At 51.4% G+C, this 21,314-nt stretch overlaps 1 protein-coding gene across 3 annotated transcripts in view; it reads right to left on the reverse strand.

The window, feature by feature from the left end:
* Positions 1 to 21,314, reverse strand: part of elmo3 (engulfment and cell motility 3) — a 248,612-nt gene that overhangs the window by 32,549 nt on the left and 194,749 nt on the right. For all 3 annotated transcript variants that reach the window (XM_072518566.1, XM_072518567.1, XM_072518568.1), the window contains 2 exons: positions 13,557 to 13,720; positions 3,330 to 3,442 (listed from right to left, as the gene is read on the reverse strand). In XM_072518566.1, the coding sequence (XP_072374667.1) occupies positions 3,330 to 3,442; positions 13,557 to 13,720 (277 nt within the window). The remainder of the gene's footprint in view (positions 1 to 3,329; positions 3,443 to 13,556; positions 13,721 to 21,314) is intronic.

A 21,314-nucleotide genomic window follows, 5' to 3' on the forward strand; every position in this document is an offset into this window, starting at 1 on the left:
GTGTCCGAGCCGGTTCCAGGGCCAGGGTCAGAGCCGGGGACAGGGCCGGGGACAGAGCCGGTTACAGGACCAGCATCAGAGCCGGTTCCTGGGCCTGGGTCAGAGCTGGTTCCTGGGCCTGAATCAGAGCCGGTTCCAGGACCAGGGTCAGAGCCTGTTCCAGGGCCTGGGTCAGAGCCGGTTCCTGGGCCAGGGTCAGAGCCGGTTCCAGGGCCAGGGTCAGAGCCGGTTCCAGGGCCAGGGTCAGAGCCGGTTCCTGGGCCAGGGTCAGAGCCGGTTCCAGGGCCAGGGTCAGAGCCGGTTCCTGGGCCAGGGTCAGAGCCGGTTCCAGGGCCAGCGTCAGAGCCGGTTCCTGGACCAGTGTCAGAGCCGGTTCCTGGGCCAGGGTCAGAGCCGGTTCCTGGGCCAGGGACAGAGCCGGTTCCTGGGCCAGGGTCAGAGCCGGTTCCAGGGACATCGTCAGAGCCGGTACCAGGGCCAGGGTCAGAGCCGGTTCCAGGTCCTGCGTCAGTGCCTGTTCCAGGACCAGGGTCAGAGCCGGTTCCAGGGCCAGCGTCAGAGCCGGATCCAGGGCCAGCGTCAGAGCCGGTTCCAGGGCCAGGGTCAGAGCCGGTTCCAGAACCAGGGTCAGAGCCGGTTCCTGGGCCAGGGACAGAGCCGGTTCCAGGGCCAGGGTCAGAGCCGGTTCCAGGGCCAGGGTCAGAGCCGGTTCCAGGGCCAGGGTCAGAGCCGGTTCCAGGGCCAGGGTCAGAGCCGGTTCCAGGGCCAGGGTCAGAGCCGGTTCCAGGGCCAGGGTCAGAGCCGGTTCCAGGGCCAGGGTCAGAGCCGGTTCCTGGGCCAGGGACAGAGCCGGTTCCTGGGCCAGGGTCAGAGCCGGTTCCAGGGACATCGTCAGAGCCGGTACCAGGGCCAGGGTCAGAGCCGGTTCCAGGTCCTGCGTCAGTGCCTGTTCCAGGACCAGGGTCAGAGCCGGTTCCAGGGCCAGCGTCAGAGCCGGATCCAGGGCCAGCGTCAGAGCCGGTTCCAGCGCCAGGGTCAGAGCCGGTTCCAGGGCCAGGGTCAGAGCCGGTTCCAGGGCCAGGGTCAGAGCCGGTTCCAGGGCCAGGGTCAGTGCCTGTTCCAGGGCCAGGGACAGAGCCAGGGACAGGGCCAGCGTCAGAGCCGGATCCAGGGCCAGCGTCAGAGCCGGTTCCAGGGCCAGGGTCAGAGCCGGGGACAGGGCCAGGGTCAGAGCCGGTTCCAGGGCCAGCGTCAGAGCCGGTTCCAGGGCCAGGGTCATGGCCGGTTCCAGGGTCAGGGACAGAGCCGGTTCCAGGGCCAGCGTCAGAGCCGGTTCCAGGGCCAGGGTCAGAGCCGGATCCAGGGCCAGCGTCAGAGCCGGTTCCAGGGCCAGGGACAGAGCCAGGGACAGGGCCAGCGTCAGAGCCGGTTCCAGGACCAGCGTCAGAGCCGGTTCCAGGGCCAGGGACAGAGCCGGTTCCAGGGCCAGCGTCAGAGCCGGTTCCAGGTCCTGCGTCAGAGCCGGTTCCAGGGCCAGGGTCAGAGCCGGTTCCAGGGCCAGGGTCAGAGCCGGTTCCAGGGCCAGCGTCAGAGCCGGATCCAGGGCCAGCGTCAGAGCCGGTTCCAGGGCCAGGGTCAGAGCCGGTTCCAGGGCCAGCGTCAGAGCCGGTTCCAGGGCCAGCGTCAGAGCCGGATCCAGGGCCAGCGTCAGAGCCGGTTCCAGGGCCAGGGTCAGAGCCGGTTCCAGGGCCAGGGACAGAGCCAGGGACAGGGCCAGCGTCAGAGCCGGTTCCAGGACCAGCGTCAGAGCCGGTTCCAGGGCCAGCGTCAGAGCCGGTTCCAGGGCCAGGGTCAGAGCCGGTTCCAGGGCCAGCGTCAGAGCCGGTTCCAGGGCCAGCGTCAGAGCCGGTTCCAGGGCCAGGGTCAGAGCCGGTTCCAGGGCCTGCGTCAGAGCCGGGGACAGGGCCAGCGTCAGAGCCGGGGACTGGGCCAGGGACAGAGCCAGGGACAGGGCCAGGGTCAGAGCCGGTTCCAAGGCCTGCGTCAGAGCCGGGGACAGGGCCAGCGTCAGAGCTGGGGACAGGGCCAGCGTCAGACCCGGTTCCAGGGCCTGCGTCAGAGCCGGTTCCAGGGCCAGCGTCAGAGCCGGGGACAGGGCCAGCGTCAGAGCCGGTTCCAGGGCTAGCGTCAGAGCCGGGGACAGGGCCAGCGTCAGAGCCGGTTCCAGGGCCAGCGTCAGAGCCGGGGACAGGGCCAGCGTCAGAGCCGGTTCCAGGGCCAGGGACAGAGCCGGGGACAGGGCCAGCGTCAGAGCCGGATCCAGGGCCAGCGTCAGAGCCGGTTCCAGGTCCAGGGACAGAGCCAGGGACAGGGCCAGCGTCAGAGCCGGTTCCAGGACCAGCGTCAGAGCCGGTTCCAGGACCAGCGTCAGAGCCGGTTCCAGGGCCAGCATCAGAGCCGGTTCCAGGGCCAGCGTCAGAGCCGGGGACAGGGCCGGGGACAGAGCCAGAGAGAGTTCCAGGGCCAGGGACAGAGCCAGGGTCAGAGCCAGAGTCATAAATACATACATAAAAATATAGAAGATGGGAGAAGGAGGAAGTCTTTTGGCCCTTCGAGCCTGCTCCGCCATTCATCACGATCATGGCTGATCCTCCAACTCAATAGTCTAATCCTGCTTTCTCCCCATAGCCTTTGATCCCATTCTCCCCAACTGCTATATCCAGCCGCCTCTTGAATATATTCAAAGTTTTAGCATCAGCTACTTCCTGTGGTAATGAATTCCACAGGCTCACTGCTCTTTATGTGAAGAAATGTCTCCTCATCTCTGTCCGAAATGGTTTACCCTGAATCCTCAGGCTGTGACCCCTGGTTCTGGACACACCCATCATTGGTAACATCTTCCCTGCATCTACCCTGTCTAGTCCTGTTAGAATTTTATAAGTCTCGATGAGATTCCCCCTCATTCTTCTGAACTCCAGCGAGAACAATCCCAACCTAGTCAATCTCTCCTCATAACAGTTTCACCATCCTTGGAATCAGTCTGGTAAACCTTCGCTGCACTCCCTCGAGAGCAAGAACATCCTTCCTCAGAGAAAGAGACCAAAACTGCACACAATACTCCAAATGTGGCCTCACCAAGGCCCTGTACAATTGCAGCAACACATCCCTGCTTCTATACTCGAAACCTTATGTAACTGTTTTCAGATCAGAGCCAGGGACAGAGCCAGGGTCAGGGTCAGAGCCAGGGTCATCATGAGACAGAGGGAGATAAAGAGCCTAAGAATGAACAGGTCACCATTAGCTGGCCTGTCAGTTCTGGGAGGATCTACCTTGGCGTCTCCGACTGCTGATTTTACGGAAGAGCGTCCCGTCACACAGGCGGTTGAGCCGCTGCTGTTTGATCAGTTCCATCAGCTCTGGCTTCAGCCTCTCTCTCAACTCCCTGCGTGATAGAAGAGATGTGTGTTAATAGCCTCTACCACACAGACCCGTGAGAGCACCATACAAACATTTTTTTCTTCGCACCATACAAACATGCGTGCACATAAACATGGAGACATGCAAAGATGTCCACATGAACACAAGAGACTTGGGATAAAAGGTTCTTTTTCGGAATGGCAACCGGTGACGAGTGGTGTCCCGCAGGGTTCAGTGTTGGGGCCACAGCTGTTCTCTTTATATATTAACGATCTAGATGACGGGACTGGGGGCATTCTGGCTAAGTTTGCCGGTGATACAAAGATAGGTGGAGGGGCAGGTAGTATGGGGAAGCTGCAGAAAGATTTAGACAGTTTAGGAGAGTGATCCAAGAAATGGCTGATGAAATTCAACGTGGGCAAGTGCGAGGTCTTGTACTTTGGAAAAAAGAATAGAGGCATGGACTATTTTCTAAACGGTGACAAAATTCATAATGCTGAAGTGCAAAGGGACTCGGGAGTCCTAGTCCAGGATTCTCTAAAGGTAAACTTGCAGGTTGAGTCCGTAATTAAGAAAGCAAATGCAATGTTGTTCCAAAGGCTTGGAATATAAAAGCAGGGATGTACTTCTGAAGCTTTATAAAGCATTAGTTGGCCCCATTTTGAATACTGTGAGCAATTTTGGGCCCCACACCTCAGGAAGGACATACTGGCACTGGAGCGGGTCCAGCGGAGATTCACATGGATGATCCCAGAAATGGCAGACCTAACATACGATGAACGTCTGAGGATCCTGGGATTATATTCATTGGAGTTTAGGAGGTTGAGGGGAGATCTAATAGAAACATACAAGAGAATGATTGGCTTAGATAGGGTGGATGTAGGGAAGTTGTTTCCATTAGCAGGGGAGACTAGGACCCGGGGGCACAGCCTTAGAATAAAAGGGAGTCACTTTAGAACAGAGATGAGGAGAAATTTCTTCAGCCAGAGAGTGGTGGGTCTGTGGAATTCATTGCCACAGAGGGCGGTGGAGGCCGGGACGTTGAGTGTCTTTAAGACAGAAGTTGATAAATTCTTGATTTCTCGAGGAATTAAGGGCTATGGAGAGAGAGCGGGTAAATGGAGTTGAAATCAGCCATGATTGAATGGTGGAGTGGACCCGATGGGCCGAATGGCCTTACTTCCGCTCCTATGTCTTATGGTCTTAAGTGAACACGTACCGACAGTAAGAATAACCCATGAACTAAAATGAACTTCCTCACTGGGGTTAAATGTTGCTTCAATATTTTTTTTTATTGAAGTGAAATTTAGAGTGACTTCTGGTTATGGCCATGAGGTGAACAGTCACACACAAGGTGGTTCCTGCTTGGGGATTCGATTTTGTCCCTTTTTGCCTGTTTAACAGGTGTTGTTTGGAGAGAAAAGAGGTGCAAGTTGAAAGCTTTGGTTCCTCCTCTGATTTGGAAGGTCGTCATGTCGCAGGAAATGGCGAAGGACCCTGTGACGTCATTGCCATCCTTACCCAGGAATTAAGAAACACAGACAAGTGGTCTCTGATGACCTGGCGAAGGTGATTGAGTTGGGGGCTGCATAACTTTGGTCAGGGCAGAACAACGGCTGGAGGTACAGGGCTCGACAATCGAAGGTGGGGGCGGCGGTCACAGAGCGGCGGCACGGTAGCACAGTGGTTAGCACTGTTGCTTCACAGCGCCAGGGTCCCAGGTTCGATTCCCAGCTTTGGTCACTGTCTGTGTGGAGTCTGCACGTTCTCCCCGTGTCTGCGTGGGTTTCCTCACTATATCATTTTACCGTATTCCATGTACCTATCCAAACTTTATAAAGAAGCATGGATTGTAGGAGAAATGTTTTTTATAATATAAATCTTTTTATTGGCATTTCCTACGTTTATAAAGTGTTGGAGAAATGTTGTTGATTACACCGGTTTGCTGTTTTTAAAAAAATGTGTTTTGCTATTTCTTTACCTTCTTTCTAGATTTTTGGTTTATTTGTTTTTTCTTTTACTCTATTGGAGGGAATGTTTGGGGGAGAGGGATTGCGTGTGGGTTTGTGCGCTTTTTTCTTTCCTGAAATGTTTCATATTAAAGACGGGTTCGGGTAGGGGGGCTGTTTGCTGATCATTGTGTTATAATTATGATTTTCCCCCAAGTGGGGGGGGTCACCCTGCTAGCAGTCATGCTAGTTACCAGGAGCAAAGTGGGGGAGAGAGCTGTGTTTATAGTCTTGTGTTTCTCCACGCTGCGAGCCCCATAGCTGATCTGATTGGGTCTTCATCTCTACAAAATCTGGGTAGGAGATGGACACAGAAGACCTCCCTGTAAATGCAGTTGCAGAGGGGTTACAACACAACTTGGGAGGCTTCCTCTCACTAAGTAGTTGAATCGCTGGATTCATTGTGAAAGGACATGTAAAGCAATTTTGCCTACCCTGTCCTAAATGTCACATCCTATTGCACCGCTCATGTCATATGCCTGTGAATCTATGGAGATAATGAACAAATTTACTCTAAAATAAACAATGGCATATGGACTACGTGCTGAGGGACGCACTCAAGCTTGGGGCAGCTGCCGCCAAGGCGCAATGGGGAAAGACCACTGTGTAAAGTCTTTCCAGCAAATGTACACCGAGGGGCGGGAAACAGTGTAAAGCCCCTCGGTCTGGGCAACCAACACTCCAATGTACAAAAACAAACATGGCACTGTAAATATTTAAGAAGGAATTGTAATGTAAAGAGTGATATGTGTATGACAATATCAAAATTGAATGAAAGAAAGTCAAGGCAACATGTAACCCTGCCGGAAATGTACAGTCAAGACAATTTGAAATGTTTCTGTAATGCTTATGATAAATTTTTATGAATAAAGTATATTTTTTTGAAAAAAAAAAAAAAATATGGACAATTTACCTCAATCCGAAGTGGAGTCCATGCGGTCAGGTGCGCTTTTGGGATTTCTGCATAGACATGGACTAACTCATATCTCCGAAAAGTCATTAAATTGTAAATGACCATATGCGGAGGACCCTCTTTTGGAAAGACCGCTTATGGAATTTACAGCTCCTTTCATTTGGGTATTTACAGAAACTCAAATACAATGGTATTATACAGTGAATGGTAGAACCCTCAAGAGTATTGAAAGTCAAAGAGATCTAGGAGTACAGGTCCACAGATCACTGAAAGGGGCTACACAGGTGGAGAAGGTAGTCAAGAAGGCATACGGCATGCTTGCCTTCATTGGACGGGGCATTGAGTATAAGAATTGGCAAGTCATGTTGCAGCTGTATAGAACCTTAGTTAGGCCACACTTGGAGTATAGTGTTCAATTCTGGTCGCCACACTACCAGAAGGATGTGGAGGCTTTAGAGAGGGTGCAGAAGAGATTTACCAGAATGTTGCCTGGTATGGAGGGCATAAGCTATGAGGAGCGATTGAATAAACTCGGTTTGTTCTCTCTGGAACGAAGGAGGTTGAGGGGCGACCTGATAGAGGTCTACAAAATTATGAGGGGCATAGACAGAGTGGATAGTCAGAGGCTTTTCCCCAGGGTAGAGGGGTCAATTACTAGGGGGCATAGGTTTAAGGTGAGAGGGGCAAGGTTTAGAGTAGATGTACGAGGCAAGTTTTTTACGCAGAGGGTAGTGGGTGCCTGGAACTCGCTACCGGAGGAGGTAGTGGAAGCAGGGACGATAGGGACATTTAAGGGGCATCTTGACAAATATATGAATAGGATGGGAATAGAAGGATACGGACCCAGGAAGTGTAGAAGATTGTAGTTTAGTCGGGCAGTATGGTCGGCGCGGGCTTGGAGGGCCGAAGGGCCTGTTCCTGTGCTGTACATTTCTTTGTTCTTTGTTTGTTTGGTACCGCCACCCTCCCCCTCCCCCACCTTTACCCAAGACCCTTCCCATTCACTCCCATTGTACACAATCCCAACGGACTAAACCCCTTCCCATTCACTCCCACTGTACACAATCCCAACGGACTAAACCCCTTCCCATTCACTCCCACTGTACACAATCCCAACGGGCTAAACCCCCTTCCTATTCACTCCCACTGTACACATTCCCAACGGACTAAACTCCATCCCATTCACTCCCATTGTACACAATCCCAACGGACTAAACCCCTTCCCATTCACTCCCACTGTACACAATCCCAACGGACTAAACCCCTTCCCATTCACTCCCACTGTACACAATCCCAACGGACTAAACCCCTTCCCATTCACTCCCACTGTACACAATCCCAACAGACTAAACCCCTTCCCATTCACTCCCACTGTACACAATCCCAACGGATTAAAACCCCTTCCCATTCACTCCCACTGTACACACTCCCAACGGACTAAACCCCTTCCTATTCACTCCCACTGTACACAATCCCAACGGATTAAAACCCCTTCCCATTCACTCCCACTGTACACAATCCCAACGGACTAAACCCCTTCCTATTCACTCTCACTGTACACAATCCCAACGGGCTAAACCCCCTTCCTATTCACTCCTAATGTACACAATCCCAACGGACTAAACCCCTTCCCATTCACTCCCACTGTACACAATCCCAACGGACTAAACCCCTTCCCATTCACTCCCACTGTACACAATCCCAACAGACTAAACCCCTTCCTATTCACTCTCACTGTACACAATCCCAACAGACTAAACCCCTTCCCATTCACTCCCACTGTACATAATCCCAACGGACTAAACCCCTTCCCATTCACTCCCACTGTACACAATCCCAACGGACTAAACCCCTTCCCATTCACTCCCACTGTACATAATCCCAACGGACTAAACCCCTTCCCATTCACTCCCACTGTACACAATCCCAACGGACTAAGCCCCTTCCCATTCACTCCCACTGTACACAATCCCAACGGACTAAACCCCTTCCCATTCACTCCCACTGTACATAATCCCAACGGACTAAACCCCTTCCCATTCACTCCCACTGTACACAGTCCCAACGGACTAAACCCCTTCCCATTCACTCCCACTGTACACAATCCCAACGGACTAAACCCCTTCCCATTCACTCCCACTGTACACAATCCCAACGGACTAAACTCCATCCCATTCACTCCCACTGTACACAATCCCAACGGACTAAACTCCTTCCTATTCACTCCCACTGTACACAATCCCAACGGACTAAACCCCTTCCCATTCACTCCCACTGTACACAATCCCAACGGACTAAACCCCTTCCCATTCACTCCCACTGTACACAGTCCCAACGGACTAAACTCCTTCCTATTCACTCCCACTGTACACAATCCCAACGGACTAAACCCCTTCCCATTCACTCCCACTGTACACAATCCCAACGGACTAAACCCCTTCCTATTCACTCTCACTGTACACAATCCCAACGGACTAAACCCCTTCCCATTCACTCCCACTGTACATAATCCCAACGGACTAAACCCCTTCCCATTCACTCCCACTGTACACAATCCCAACAGACTAAACCCCTTCCTATTCACTCTCACTGTACGCAATCCCAACAGACTAAACCCCTTCCCATTCACTCCCACTGTACATAATCCCAACGGACTAAACCCCTTCCCATTCACTCCCACTGTACACAATCCCAACGGACTAAACCCCTTCCCATTCACTCCCACTGTACATAATCCCAACGGACTAAACCCCTTCCCATTCACTCCCACTGTACACAATCACAACGGACTAAGCCCCTTCCCATTCACTCCCACTGTACACAATCCCAACGGACTAAACCCCTTCCCATTCACTCCCACTGTACATAATCCCAACGGACGCAACCCCTTCCCATTCACTCCCACTGTACACAGTCCCAACGGACTAAACCCCTTCCCATTCACTCCCACTGTACACAATCCCAACGGACTAAACCCCTTCCCATTCACTCCCACTGTACACAACCCCAACGGACTAAACTCCATCCCATTCACTCCCACTGTACACAATCCCAACGGACTAAACTCCTTCCTATTCACTCCCACTGTACACAATCCCAACGGACTAAACCCCTTCCCATTCACTCCCACTGTACACAATCCCAACGGACTAAACCCCTTCCCATTCACTCCCACTGTACACAGTCCCAACGGACTAAACTCCTTCCTATTCACTCCCACTGTAAACAATCCCAACGGACTAAACCCATTCCCATTCACTCCCACTGTACACAATCCCAACGGACTAAACCTCTTCCTATTCACTCTCACTGTACACAATCCCAACGGACTAAACCCCTTCCCATTCACTCCCACTGTACATAATCCCAACGGACTAAACGCCTTCCCATTTACTCCCACTGTACACAATCCCAACGGACCAAACCCCTTCCCCTTCACTCCCACTGTACACAACCCCAACGGACTAAACTCCATCCCATTCACTCCCACTGTACACAATCCCAACGGACTAAACTCCTTCCTATTCACTCCCACTGTGCACAATCCCAACGGACTAAACCCCTTCCCATCCACTCCCACTGTACACAATCCCAACGGACTAAACCCCTTCCCATTCACTCCCACTGTACACAGTCCCAACGGACTAAACTCCTTCCTATTCACTCCCACTGTACACAATCCCAACGGACTAAACCCCTTCCTATTCACTCCCACTGTACACAATCCCAACGGACTAAACTCCTTCCTATTCACTCCCACTGTACACAATCCCAACGGACTAAACCCCTTCCTATTCACTCTCACTGTACACATTCCCAACGGACCAAACTCCTTCCTATTCACTCTCACTGTACACAATCCCAACGGACTAAACTTCCTATTCACTCTCACTGTACACAATCCCAACGGGCTAAACCCCTTCCTATTCACTCCCACTGTACACAATCCCAACGGACTAAACCCCTTCCCATTCACTCCTAATGTACACAATCCCAACGGACTAAACCCCTTCCCATTCACTCCCACTGTACACAATCCCAACGGACTAAACCCCTTCCCATTCACTCCCACTGTACACAATCCCAACGGACTAAACCCCTTCCTATTCACTCTCACTGTACACATTCCCAACAGACTAAACCCCTTCCTATTCACTCCCACTGTACACAATCCCAACGTACTGAACCCCTTCCCATTCACTCCCACTGTACACAATCCCAACGGACTAAACTCCTTCCTATTCACTCCCACTGTACACAATCCCAACGGACTAAACACCTTCCTATTCACTCCCACTGTACACAATCCCAACGGACTAAACCCCTTCCCATTCACTCCCACTGTACACAATCCCAACGGACTAAACCCCTTCCTATTCACTCCCACTGTACACAATCCCAACGGACTAAACCCCTTCCCATTCACTCCCACTGTACACAATCCCAACGGACTAAACCCCTTCCTATTCACTCTCACTGTACACAATCCCAACGGACTAAACCCCTTCCCATTCACTCCCACTGTACACAATCCCATCGGACTAAACCTCTTCCTATCCACTTTCACAGTACACATTCCCAACAGACTAAACTCCTTCCCATTCACTCCCACTGCACATAATCCCAACGGATTAAGCCCTTCCCCGTTCACTCCCACTGTACACAATCCCAACGGACTAAACCCCTTCCCATTCACTCCCACTGTACACAATCCCAACGGACTAAACTCCTTCCTATTCACTCCCAATGTACACATTCCCAACAGACTAAACTCCTTCCCATTCACTCCCACTGCACATAATCCCAACGGATTAAGCCCTTCCCCGTTCACTCCCACTGTACACAATCCCAACGGACTAAACCCCTTCCCATTCACTCCCACTGTACACAATCCCAACGGACTAAACTCCTTCCTATTCACTCCCAATGTACACAATCCCAACGGACTAAACCCCTTCCTATTCACTCTCACTGTACATAATCCCAACGGACTAAACCCCTTCCCATTCACTCCCACTGTACACTATCCCAACGGACTAAACCCCTTCCCATTCACTCCCACTATACACAATCCCAACGGACTAAACCCCTTCCCATTCACTCCCACTGTACACAATCCCAACGGACTAAACCCCTTCCTAGTCACTCCCACTGTACATAATCCCAACGGACTAAACCCCTTCCCATTCACTCCCAGTGTACACAATCCCAACGGACTAAACCCCTTCCTATTCACTCCCACTGTACACAATCCCAACGGACTAAACCCCTTCCCATTCACTCCCACTGTAAACAATCCCAATTGACTAAACCCTTTCCCGTTCACTCACACTGTAAATGATTCTAAAGGATCTCTTTACTTCCGATTTACTCCCATTACGGGGAATTCCAATGGATCAAACCCCTTCCCAGTAACTCACTGCAACAAATCTCAATGGATCAAACTTTTTCCCATTGCATTCATTATACTAATCACTTCCCATTCCCTCTCACAGTCAAGAATTCCAATGGATTAAAAACATTCCCATTTTCACTTATTATTTGGATTCCTGATAGGCTCAACTTGTTCAAATGATCCTCGGTACTGAGAGCCCAGTCATGAAGTGTGAGCTAAACCGAAACTCGTTCTGACTGTCCATCGACATATGGACACCATCCACCAGGGATCACTAGGTAGTAATAGGGAGCAGGAACCCTGTGATTTGTTCTCTCTAGGGCTATCGGTCACTAACGCAGCACAGGATGATGCAAAAGTAATCAAATATCATTTGAGGGATTTAGCAGAGTAACACAAACTTTGTCTATTGGGTCAAACAACTCAGACTCAACATAATGAAATGGCTGACTGATGTTCTCGATTATTCTCCAGTCACCACTTGTTTTGGCTCCAGAAGAATGTAGACTCAATATCAGGGGGGTGAAAGGTCTGGTACATTCTTGCCACAAGATCATGATGGAATATAGACACTAGGATATGGAGCATATGATTTGGAGCGCAGTTTGCCGGCCTCGGGTGCCCGATTTGGTAACACGACGAGGCCATTGGATCTCATGAGAGGCTTCTTCCGAGATTCGCAATGCATGAGACGTCTCCCGAGATTCAACCAAATCTTGCGGATGTCGCGATCTGGATCTCACCTCTGCTGGGCGAAATTCAGATCAGCATATTTAAATGAGTCGCTCCTGATCCTCAGACGTGGACCAGGCATAACAGTAGCTGGGGCTTTCCCAGGCCATTGGAGACCGCTGGGTGGTTGCAGACAGGGCAGGATGGCCCCCTGGCTCTCCCTCTGTCAGGGTGGCACTGCCAGGCTGGCAGGAGCACTGCCAGGGTGCTACTGTGGCAGTGCCAGGGTACCCAGGTTCCAGGGCAGTAAGGCCAAGGGTCAGGACCTGAGGGGGGCCATGCCCATGAAAGGAGAGGATGAGGGGGGTTTTGAAGGGGACTCATAAAGGTTTGGGGTGTGGTGGTTAAGAGCAGGGGTCCTGAACGGAGAAGGGAAACCTGAAAGAGGTTTGCCTGAAAATGGAGAGGGTAATGCCCAAGTGTAAGGAGGGTGACATTGCCTGTGGACGGGGGAATGTGGGGAACCCTCATGCGCACTTAGAGATCGAGACGCTCTTTCAAAATAGTGGCCCAGTCTTGCAGGCAAGTTCAGCTCTCCGCCACATTTTTAAGTGCGGGCTTGATGGAGAGAAACTCGCCAAGGCCCAAAAACATGATTTTGTGTCATTGAATAGCGGTGTGAATCTCACCCAAAATGAGAAACACCCCGCCAAACTCACCCACAACGACACTTAGACATTTTATGGTTGAATTTCACCTGTGTTCTTATATAAGGAGCAAAATAAAAATGGCTGCCAAGGGATGTGGTGCAAGATAGGTAAAAGGTCAGTCACGATCTCATTGACTGGCAGATCATGCTCGAGAGTAAATGGCTTCCTCCTGCTCTTACTGTGATTGAACAGAATTGTGTTTGGTTTTTCAGTGTCGAGTTTGATGGTTTGAAAACTCCTCTGGCCGTAGTACCACCTTCATAGACACCAACCAGTGCCCAACCCACAAACTAACAGTGACGGGATTATAAAACCAGAAAGTGCCAACAAAGCTTGGAGAGGCATTTGTTTTTTCCTGGCACAATGTGAGCGCTAAGTGGTTCAAATCTAGTTACAAAACCCACTTCACGTTATATCGAACAGCTACATCAAGGCCTTACAGGACTGGTGGTGCCAGGGTCTCCTCCTGGTGCATTCTTTCAGTCTGCCGCAGTTTGAGGATCTCACTGTAGTTCAGAGCGTTCACCTTGTTGCGGAAGAGCTCGAGGGAGGTGGGTTTGGAGGCCAACGTTCGCGTGATCTGCTCCCGTACCACCTGCATAACCTGGAACAGAAAGCACAAGAGCACAGCTAACAATCCGTCGGGCCTTTCAACAAGTAGATGTCTCCCTCCCCTTCTCTCAGTTCTTGGGGTATTGCTCACGAATTGCTCAGGGTACTTACCCACTTAGCCACAGTTACACCAAACTGCCAGAACCGCTCTGGTTATACTGCTTCATGCAGCAGCGAGTGAGTGATGTCCTGTCAGTGGTCATAGTCTTAGAGGTCCACTGCACAGAAAAGGCCCTTCAGCCCATTGCGTCTGGCCTGTCAAAATCAACCAGCTAACTATTCTAATCCCATTTTCCAGCACTTGGCCTGTAGCCTTGTATGCCTTGAGAGTACAAGTGCCTGTCTAAATACTTAAATGTTGTGAGGGTCTCTGCCTTCACCATCCTTTCAGGCAGCGAGTTCCAGACTTCCACCGCCCTCTGGGTGAAAATGTTTTTCCTCACATCCCCTCTAAACTTCCTGTCCCCGCCCTTAAATCTATGCATTGATCGCTCCAACATGGGGAAAGGTTACTTCCCGTCTACTCTATCTATGCACCTCATAATTTAATACCTCTCAATCATGTGCCCCCTCAGTCTCCTCTGCTCCAAGGAAAACAATCCATGTCTATCCAATCTCTCTTCAGAACTAAAACTCTCCAGCCCAGGCAACATCCCGATAAATCTCCTTGGCACCCTTTCTAGTGCTATCACATCCCCCGTATAACGTGGATTCCAGAACTGCACACAATACTGTAGCTATGGCCTGACCAACATTTTATACAGTTCCAGCATAACCTCCCTATTCTTAAACTCTGTGCCTTGGCTGATAAAGCAAGTGTACCAAATGCCTTCTTTTTTATTAAATTAAGGGGCAATTTAGTGTGGCCAGTCGATGTACCCTGCACATCTTTGGGTTGTGGAGGTGAAACCCTACCATATGCCTTTTTAACTACTTTATCCATCTGCCCTGCTACCTTAAACAAATATGCAAACCAAGGTCCCTCTGATCCTCAGTGCTCCCCAGGTTCCTGCCGTTTATTATATATTCCCTTGCCTTGTTTGTCCTGCCCAAATGCATCACCTCACACTTATCTGGATTGAATTCCATTTGCCACTGATCAGCCCATCTATATCCTCCTGTAATGTAAAGCTGTGCTCGTGACTACTTACCACCGCACCAATTTTCATATCATCCGCAAACTTACTGATCAACCCTCCTACATTCAAGTTTAAATCATTTATATAAACCACAAACAGCAAGGGCCCCAACACTGATCCCTGTGGGACCCCACTGGACACAGGCTTCCAGTCAGAAAAACACCCCTTAACCAACACCCCCTGCTTCCTACCACTCAGCCAATTCTGGATCCAATTTGCCAAATTTCCTTGGGTCCCATGGGCTCTTAACTTCGCTATCAGTATCCCATGTGGTACCTTGTCAAAGGTCTTGCTGAAGTCCAGGTAGACTACGTCAACTGCATTTCCCTCATCTCCACACCTGGTCGCCTCTTTGAAAAATTCAATCAAGTTGGTCAGGCATGACCTCCCCTTAACAAAACTACGCTAACTCTTTTTGATTAATCCCTGCCTCTCCAAATGCAGATTAATTCTTCTCCCGGAATTACTTCCAATAGTTTCCCCACCACTGATATTAGACTGACTGGCTGTAGTTTCCTGGTTTATCCCTTCCTCCCTTCTTGAATAATGGTATCACATCTGCTATCCTCTAGTCCTCTGGCACCTCTCCTTGTGTGTGGAATTGAAAATTATTGCCAGCGCCCCTGATATTTCCTCACTTGCCTCACTCAACAGCTGGGATACATTTCATCTGGCCCTGGAAGTTTATCTATTTTTTGTATGCCTGGTAACCCACTCAGAACCTCCTTTCTGCTTATGTTAATTTCTTCAATTTTATCATAGTCCTTCTCCCTGATTTCTATACTCACACTGTCCTTCTCCCAAGTGAACACTGAACCAAAATATTTAGGACCCTACCTATATTCCCAGCTTCACACACACACACACATTACTACTGTGGTCCTTAATGGGCCCTACTCTTTCTCTAGTTAGCCTTTAACCTTTAATATATTTGCAAAATAACAAGATTTTCCTTCATTTTACCTGCCAATATCCTTTTATGTCCCCCATGTCCTCTCCTTTTTTAAGTTCCTTCTTGATCACTCTATACTCCTCTTGGGCTTCTGCAGTTTTGAGTCCTCGATATCTGCCATAAGTCTCCCTCTTTCTCTTTATACAATGCTGTATATCCCTCGATATCCAGGGTTCACCGTATTTGTTGGGCCCACCCTTTTCTTGATTAGAACGTGTTGGCCGTGTTCTCTCCCTATTTCCTTCTCGAATGCATCCCACTGCTCTGTCACAGAATTACCTAAAAATCTTTGCTCCCAGTCGACTCTGGCAAAATCATATTTGATGTCATTAAAATCAGCCTTTCCCCAGTTTCAAACTTTGATTTCAGTTCCGTCCTTGTTCTTTTCCATAACAATCTTGAATCTGACGAAGTTATGATCACTGTCTGCAAAACGCTCCCCCATTGATACTTCAACCATTTGCCCAGCTTCCTTACCGAAAATTAAGTCCTCGATCACCCTCTCTTGTAGGACCTTCTACCTACTGGCTTAAAACATTCTCCAGGATGCATTTTAAGAATTCTGCTCCCTCTGAACCTTTCAAACTGTGGGCGCGATCCTATTGCCATGCTGCGCCTGAATGTCAAACTGTGGGCGCAATTCAATTGCCACGCTGAGCCTGAATGCCAGCTCGCCGTGGTGCAGCGTGGTCAGTAGAAGGCAGGAGACCACACTCCCGGGAACTACCCGGGTAGCAATGCCTCGTGAGATCCAACGTGATCTCGCGAGATGTTGCAATGTAAATCCCGTCTATTGTGACAGAGACTGAAGGTTCAAGTGCTGGCAGAGTCCAGAGGTGGCAGCCCCATGGATGCTGGTTGTTGAGAGTTGAGATGGCATGCGGGAGAGGTTGGTGGGAGGTGAGCCGCAGAGCGTAGCAAATGGGTGGCATGGTAGCACAGTGGCAAGCACTGTTGCTTCACAGCGCCAGGGTCTTGGGTTCGATTCCCAGCTTGGGTCACTGTCTGTGCAGAGCCTGCATGTTCTCCCCGTGTCTGTGTGGGTTTCCTCCGGATGCTCCGGTTTCTTCCCACAAGTCCCGAAATACGTGCTGTTATTGGACATTCTGAATTCTCCCTCCGTGTACCCAAGCAGGTGCCAGAATGTGGCGACTAGGGGCTTTTCACAGTAACTTCATTGCAGTGTTAATGTAAGCGTACTTGTGACAATAAAGATTATTATTATAAAATTGGAGCTGGTTTGGGAAGCAGGTTGATTGGAGAAAGGAGAAGAGAAAAGTACCAGGATGTGGAAGGAGTCCGAGAAGACAGAGATCTTCGTGCCATTGAAACACTGTTTACACCAGGAGGAGGCTACTCAACCCATCAAATTGGTGCTTGAACAATCTAAAACTAATTCCGTAGCACTGTCCCGTCCTCTTGCTTACAATGCCCACCTAATCTTTGCTTAAAACGATGGTTTCTGCCTCAAACAATGCTTGTTGTAAGGTATACCTTGTTCCAACAGCTCGCAGCAAAGAAAATGGTGCACAGAGTGATGAAGGAATAAATGTCAGATCAATTTTGGGACAGTCCAAAATGGAAGTACATCAAACCACAGCTCTCCAAAGAGAAGTTTTAACTGGTTGGCACAGAGTGTACGATGAGATCAGAAACATGAAACAAGACCAGGTTAAAGAACTCTCAGGCTCAAATCCTTCTGACGCTCAGGTACAAATGTTATCCCCTCCCTAAAGAGAATTCAGGCAAAACTCCATTTGCTCCATTCAAGAGCTGTTACCTTCACATGGCTCGGCTCCCAGTCGATCAGGCACCATCTGTTTCCTGTATACAGCTCCATCAGTGAATGCCCCCCGGCACTCGCACATCACCAGATGATTAAAAGCTTACAAATTGAGGTCATCTCTTTTATGTGGCAGACCGAGCAACACAAAAGGAATTCCTGATAAAAAAATATTTGGGATTTTGGAATGTTTGCAGTGGCATAGTCCAGATGCTTGCTCACTTTCATAGTGGAGGACAGGAGCTCAGGTGTTAGTCTTGGTTAACCACTGGGCGGGCAGCACTCTTTTTGTGTCAGAAGTTTAAGGGTTCGACTACCATGCCAGATATTTGAGCACGCAATTAGTGCTCGACTGAGGGAGTGCCGCAGCGTCCGAGGGGCCACCTTTGGATCATCAGCGCCGTGAGACAGCAGTGCCAACCACTGCGCCACCGTGCCGCCCTGTGGACACGAGTGATATTGAAACCACCGTCTCAAGTTCGGGGCCCAGTCCCCAAAGTGGGCCAGTTTTCCTGTGTGAACCTCGGCTGTGGGTTCACTCACTGAGCGGATTAGGGTGGTGGTGGGGGGGGGGGGGGGGGGTACGCAATTCAGCTGACCCCTGCCCTGGCTGGAGGCTCACCTGCTGGACTCTTTCAAGCTGGGGTCGTGACCTAGCAAAATTATGTTAAAACTATGATGTCTCCATGCCTCTCGCTCACTGTCAGGGCACTGCAGCTAATTGTAACATTCCTACTATCACTCCTGTTGAGATTGAAATACGGACAGGGGAATCCGGGGCCTTCTTGATCTGTATGGCTTAATCCCCATTTACCATTATCATCACCAACTGACAGAAACAACAGGGTGGAGGCATGGTGAGGGAGGCAGGGAGACCTGGGTGAAGAGGCAAGAGGTAGTGTGAGGAGTTGGGGGAAAAAAATAGGGGAACAGGGAGACTTATACGAGGGTCGGGGATGTTGAGAGGGTTGATCAACATTTTCAACAAAATGAATATCTTATCAGACCCACGCCAAGTAAGGGTTGACAGTGCTGAGCAACAGCAACTATCTGGGACATCAACTTCCGGTTGCGGCTATGCGGAGCTAAGCCGCACATTCGGCGGCTCCCGCCAAAACGGACCTTTGGGCTCTCCAGAGGAGCCCCAACGGCAATTTTTTCGACGACTTCCCGTGTGGGAAGGGGATAGCAAGGTCCCACCTCCATAGTATATGGATTGGACCAGGAGTGGAGTGGTCAAAAAAGCGTTTTTGGAGCAGCGAAAAGTGCGAGGGAGAAAAAACAAGATGGCGGCGGGCGGAGATCAAGCGGCATGGGTGCAGGAGCAGCAGGAGTTTCTCAAGCGCTGCTTTGAGGAGCTGAAGAAAGAGGTGCTGGTGCCAATGCTGACGGCGATCGAGGGGTTAGTGGAGACCCAGAAGGCCCAAGGGGCGGCGATCCAGGAGGTGCGGGAAAACGCCTCGGAGAACGAGGATGAGATCTTGGGCCTGGCGGTGAAAATGGAGGCACACAAGGCGTTGCACAAGAGGTGGGCGGAAAGACTCGAGGACCTGGAGAACAGGTCGAGGAGGAGGAATCTTCAGATTCTGGGTCTCCCTGAAGGGGTGGAAGGGGCCGATGCCGGGGCATATGTGAGCACGATGCTCAACTCGCTGATGGGCGCGGAGGCCTCTCCGAGTCCCCTGGAGCTAGATGAGGCTCATCGTGTCCTGGCGAGGAGACCCAAGGCCAGCGAGCCGCCAAGGGCGGTAGTGGTGAGGTTTCACCGTTTTGTGGATAGAGAGTGTGTCTTGAGATGGGCCAAGAAAGAGCGGAGCAGCAGGTGGGAGAATACGGAGATCCGAATCTATCAGGACTGGAGTGCGGAGGTGGCAAAGAAGAGAGCTGGTTTTAATCGGGCCAAGGCGGTGCTCCATCGGAAGGGGTGAGGTTCGGAATGCTGCAGCCAGCGTGATTGTGGGTCACGTTTCAGGATCAACACCACTACTTCGAAACACCTGAGGAGGCTTGGACCTTTATACAAACTGAAAAGTTGGACTCAAACTGAGGGTTTGTGGTTGTGGGGGGGGACGTCGGCTGTATACAGGGTTTTAACTATGCGTAGGGAATGTTCCATGGGTTGGGTGATGGATGGGGATGGGGGAAGAGATCTGATGAGGAGACTGTGAGAGAGTGTGGGCGCCGGGGCTGGAGGGAGAGGAGGCCCGGGGAAGGGGAAATTGGGATAAGGCCGCAACAGGAGCGGCGCCAGAGGGGGCGGGGGGCGGCTCAGGAAAGCGCGGGCTTTTTCCCGCGCTAGGGAAGGACGGAGGGGGGGCGGGGGGCGGAGGAGCGCACACTGATTGCTGGGGAGGAGGGGGAGAGGGGATTCCCACATGGGGGGGGGGACAATGGGATGGCGGGGAGGCCGGAGTCAGCAGGAGTCAGCTGACTTACGGGAGTGTTATTGGGGGAGCAAAAGAGCTAGATACGGATCTAGCGGGGGAAGGGGGAGGGGGGGTGGGGAAACAGGGTTGCTGCTGCATTAGCCGATGGGGAACTGGAAACAGAAGAGGTGGTCGGGGTGGGGGTCCCCCGTCTGGGGGACTGGAGAGTGCGGGAGGCGCGGGCACGGGACTCGCCTAGAAAAGGAGATGGCTAGTCGGCGGGGGGGGGCGCAATCCGGCTGATAACTTGGCATATGAGGGGCCTGAATGGGCCGGTTAAGAGGGCCCGAGTGTTCGCGCACTTAAAGGGACTGAAGGCAGACGTGGTCGTGCTTCAAGAGACACATTTGAAGGTGGCAGATCAGGTTAGGCTGAGAAAGGGATGGGTAGGACAGGTATTCCATTCGGGGCTGGATGCGAAGAACAGAGGGGTGGCAATACTGGTGGGGAAGCGGGTGTCGTTTGAGGCCAAGAATATTGTAGTGGACAATGGAGGTCGATACGTGATGGTGAGCGGTAGGTTGCAGGGGACGTGGGTGGTATTGGTAAACATATACGCCCCGAACTGGGACGATGCTAGATTTATGAAGCGGATGTTGGGGCACATTCCGGACCTGGAGGCAGGAAGCTTGGTAATGGGGCGGGATTTCAACACGGTGTTGGACCCAGCATTAGATCGCTCCAGATCTAGGACGGGGACGAGGCCGGCTGCGGCCAAGGTGCTTAGGGGGTTTATGGACCAGATGGGGGGAGTAGATCCGTGGAGATTTGCTAGGCCCCTGGCCAGGGAATTTTCTTTTTTTTCCTCACGTACACAGAGCCTACTCCCGGATAGATTTTTTTGTTTTGAGAAGGGCGCTGATCCCGAAAGTGGAGGGAACGGAGTACTCGGCCATAGCCATCTCAGACCACGCCCCGCACTGGGTGGAGCTGGAGTTAGGAGAGGAGAGGGACCAACGCCCGCTGTGGCGTCTGGATGTGGGATTACTGGCGGATGAGGAGGTGTGCTGGAGGGTGCGGGGGTGCATTGAAAGGTATTTGGAGGCCAATGACAACGGGGAGGTGCAGGTGGGGGTAGTATGGGAGGCGCTGAAGGCGGTGGTCAGGGGAGAGTTAATCTCCATCAGGGCTCACAGGGAGAAGAGAGAGGGCAGGGAAAGGGAGAGGTTAGTGGGGGAGATCCTAAGGGTAGACAGGAGATATTCAGAGGCCCCCGAGGAGGGACTACTTAGGGAGCGGCGAAGTCTCCAGACGGAATTCGACCTGTTGATCACAGGGAAGGCAGA

The sequence above is a fragment of the Scyliorhinus torazame genome, chromosome 10 (assembly GCF_047496885.1).
Source record: "Scyliorhinus torazame isolate Kashiwa2021f chromosome 10, sScyTor2.1, whole genome shotgun sequence".
NCBI lineage: Eukaryota > Metazoa > Chordata > Chondrichthyes > Carcharhiniformes > Scyliorhinidae > Scyliorhinus > Scyliorhinus torazame.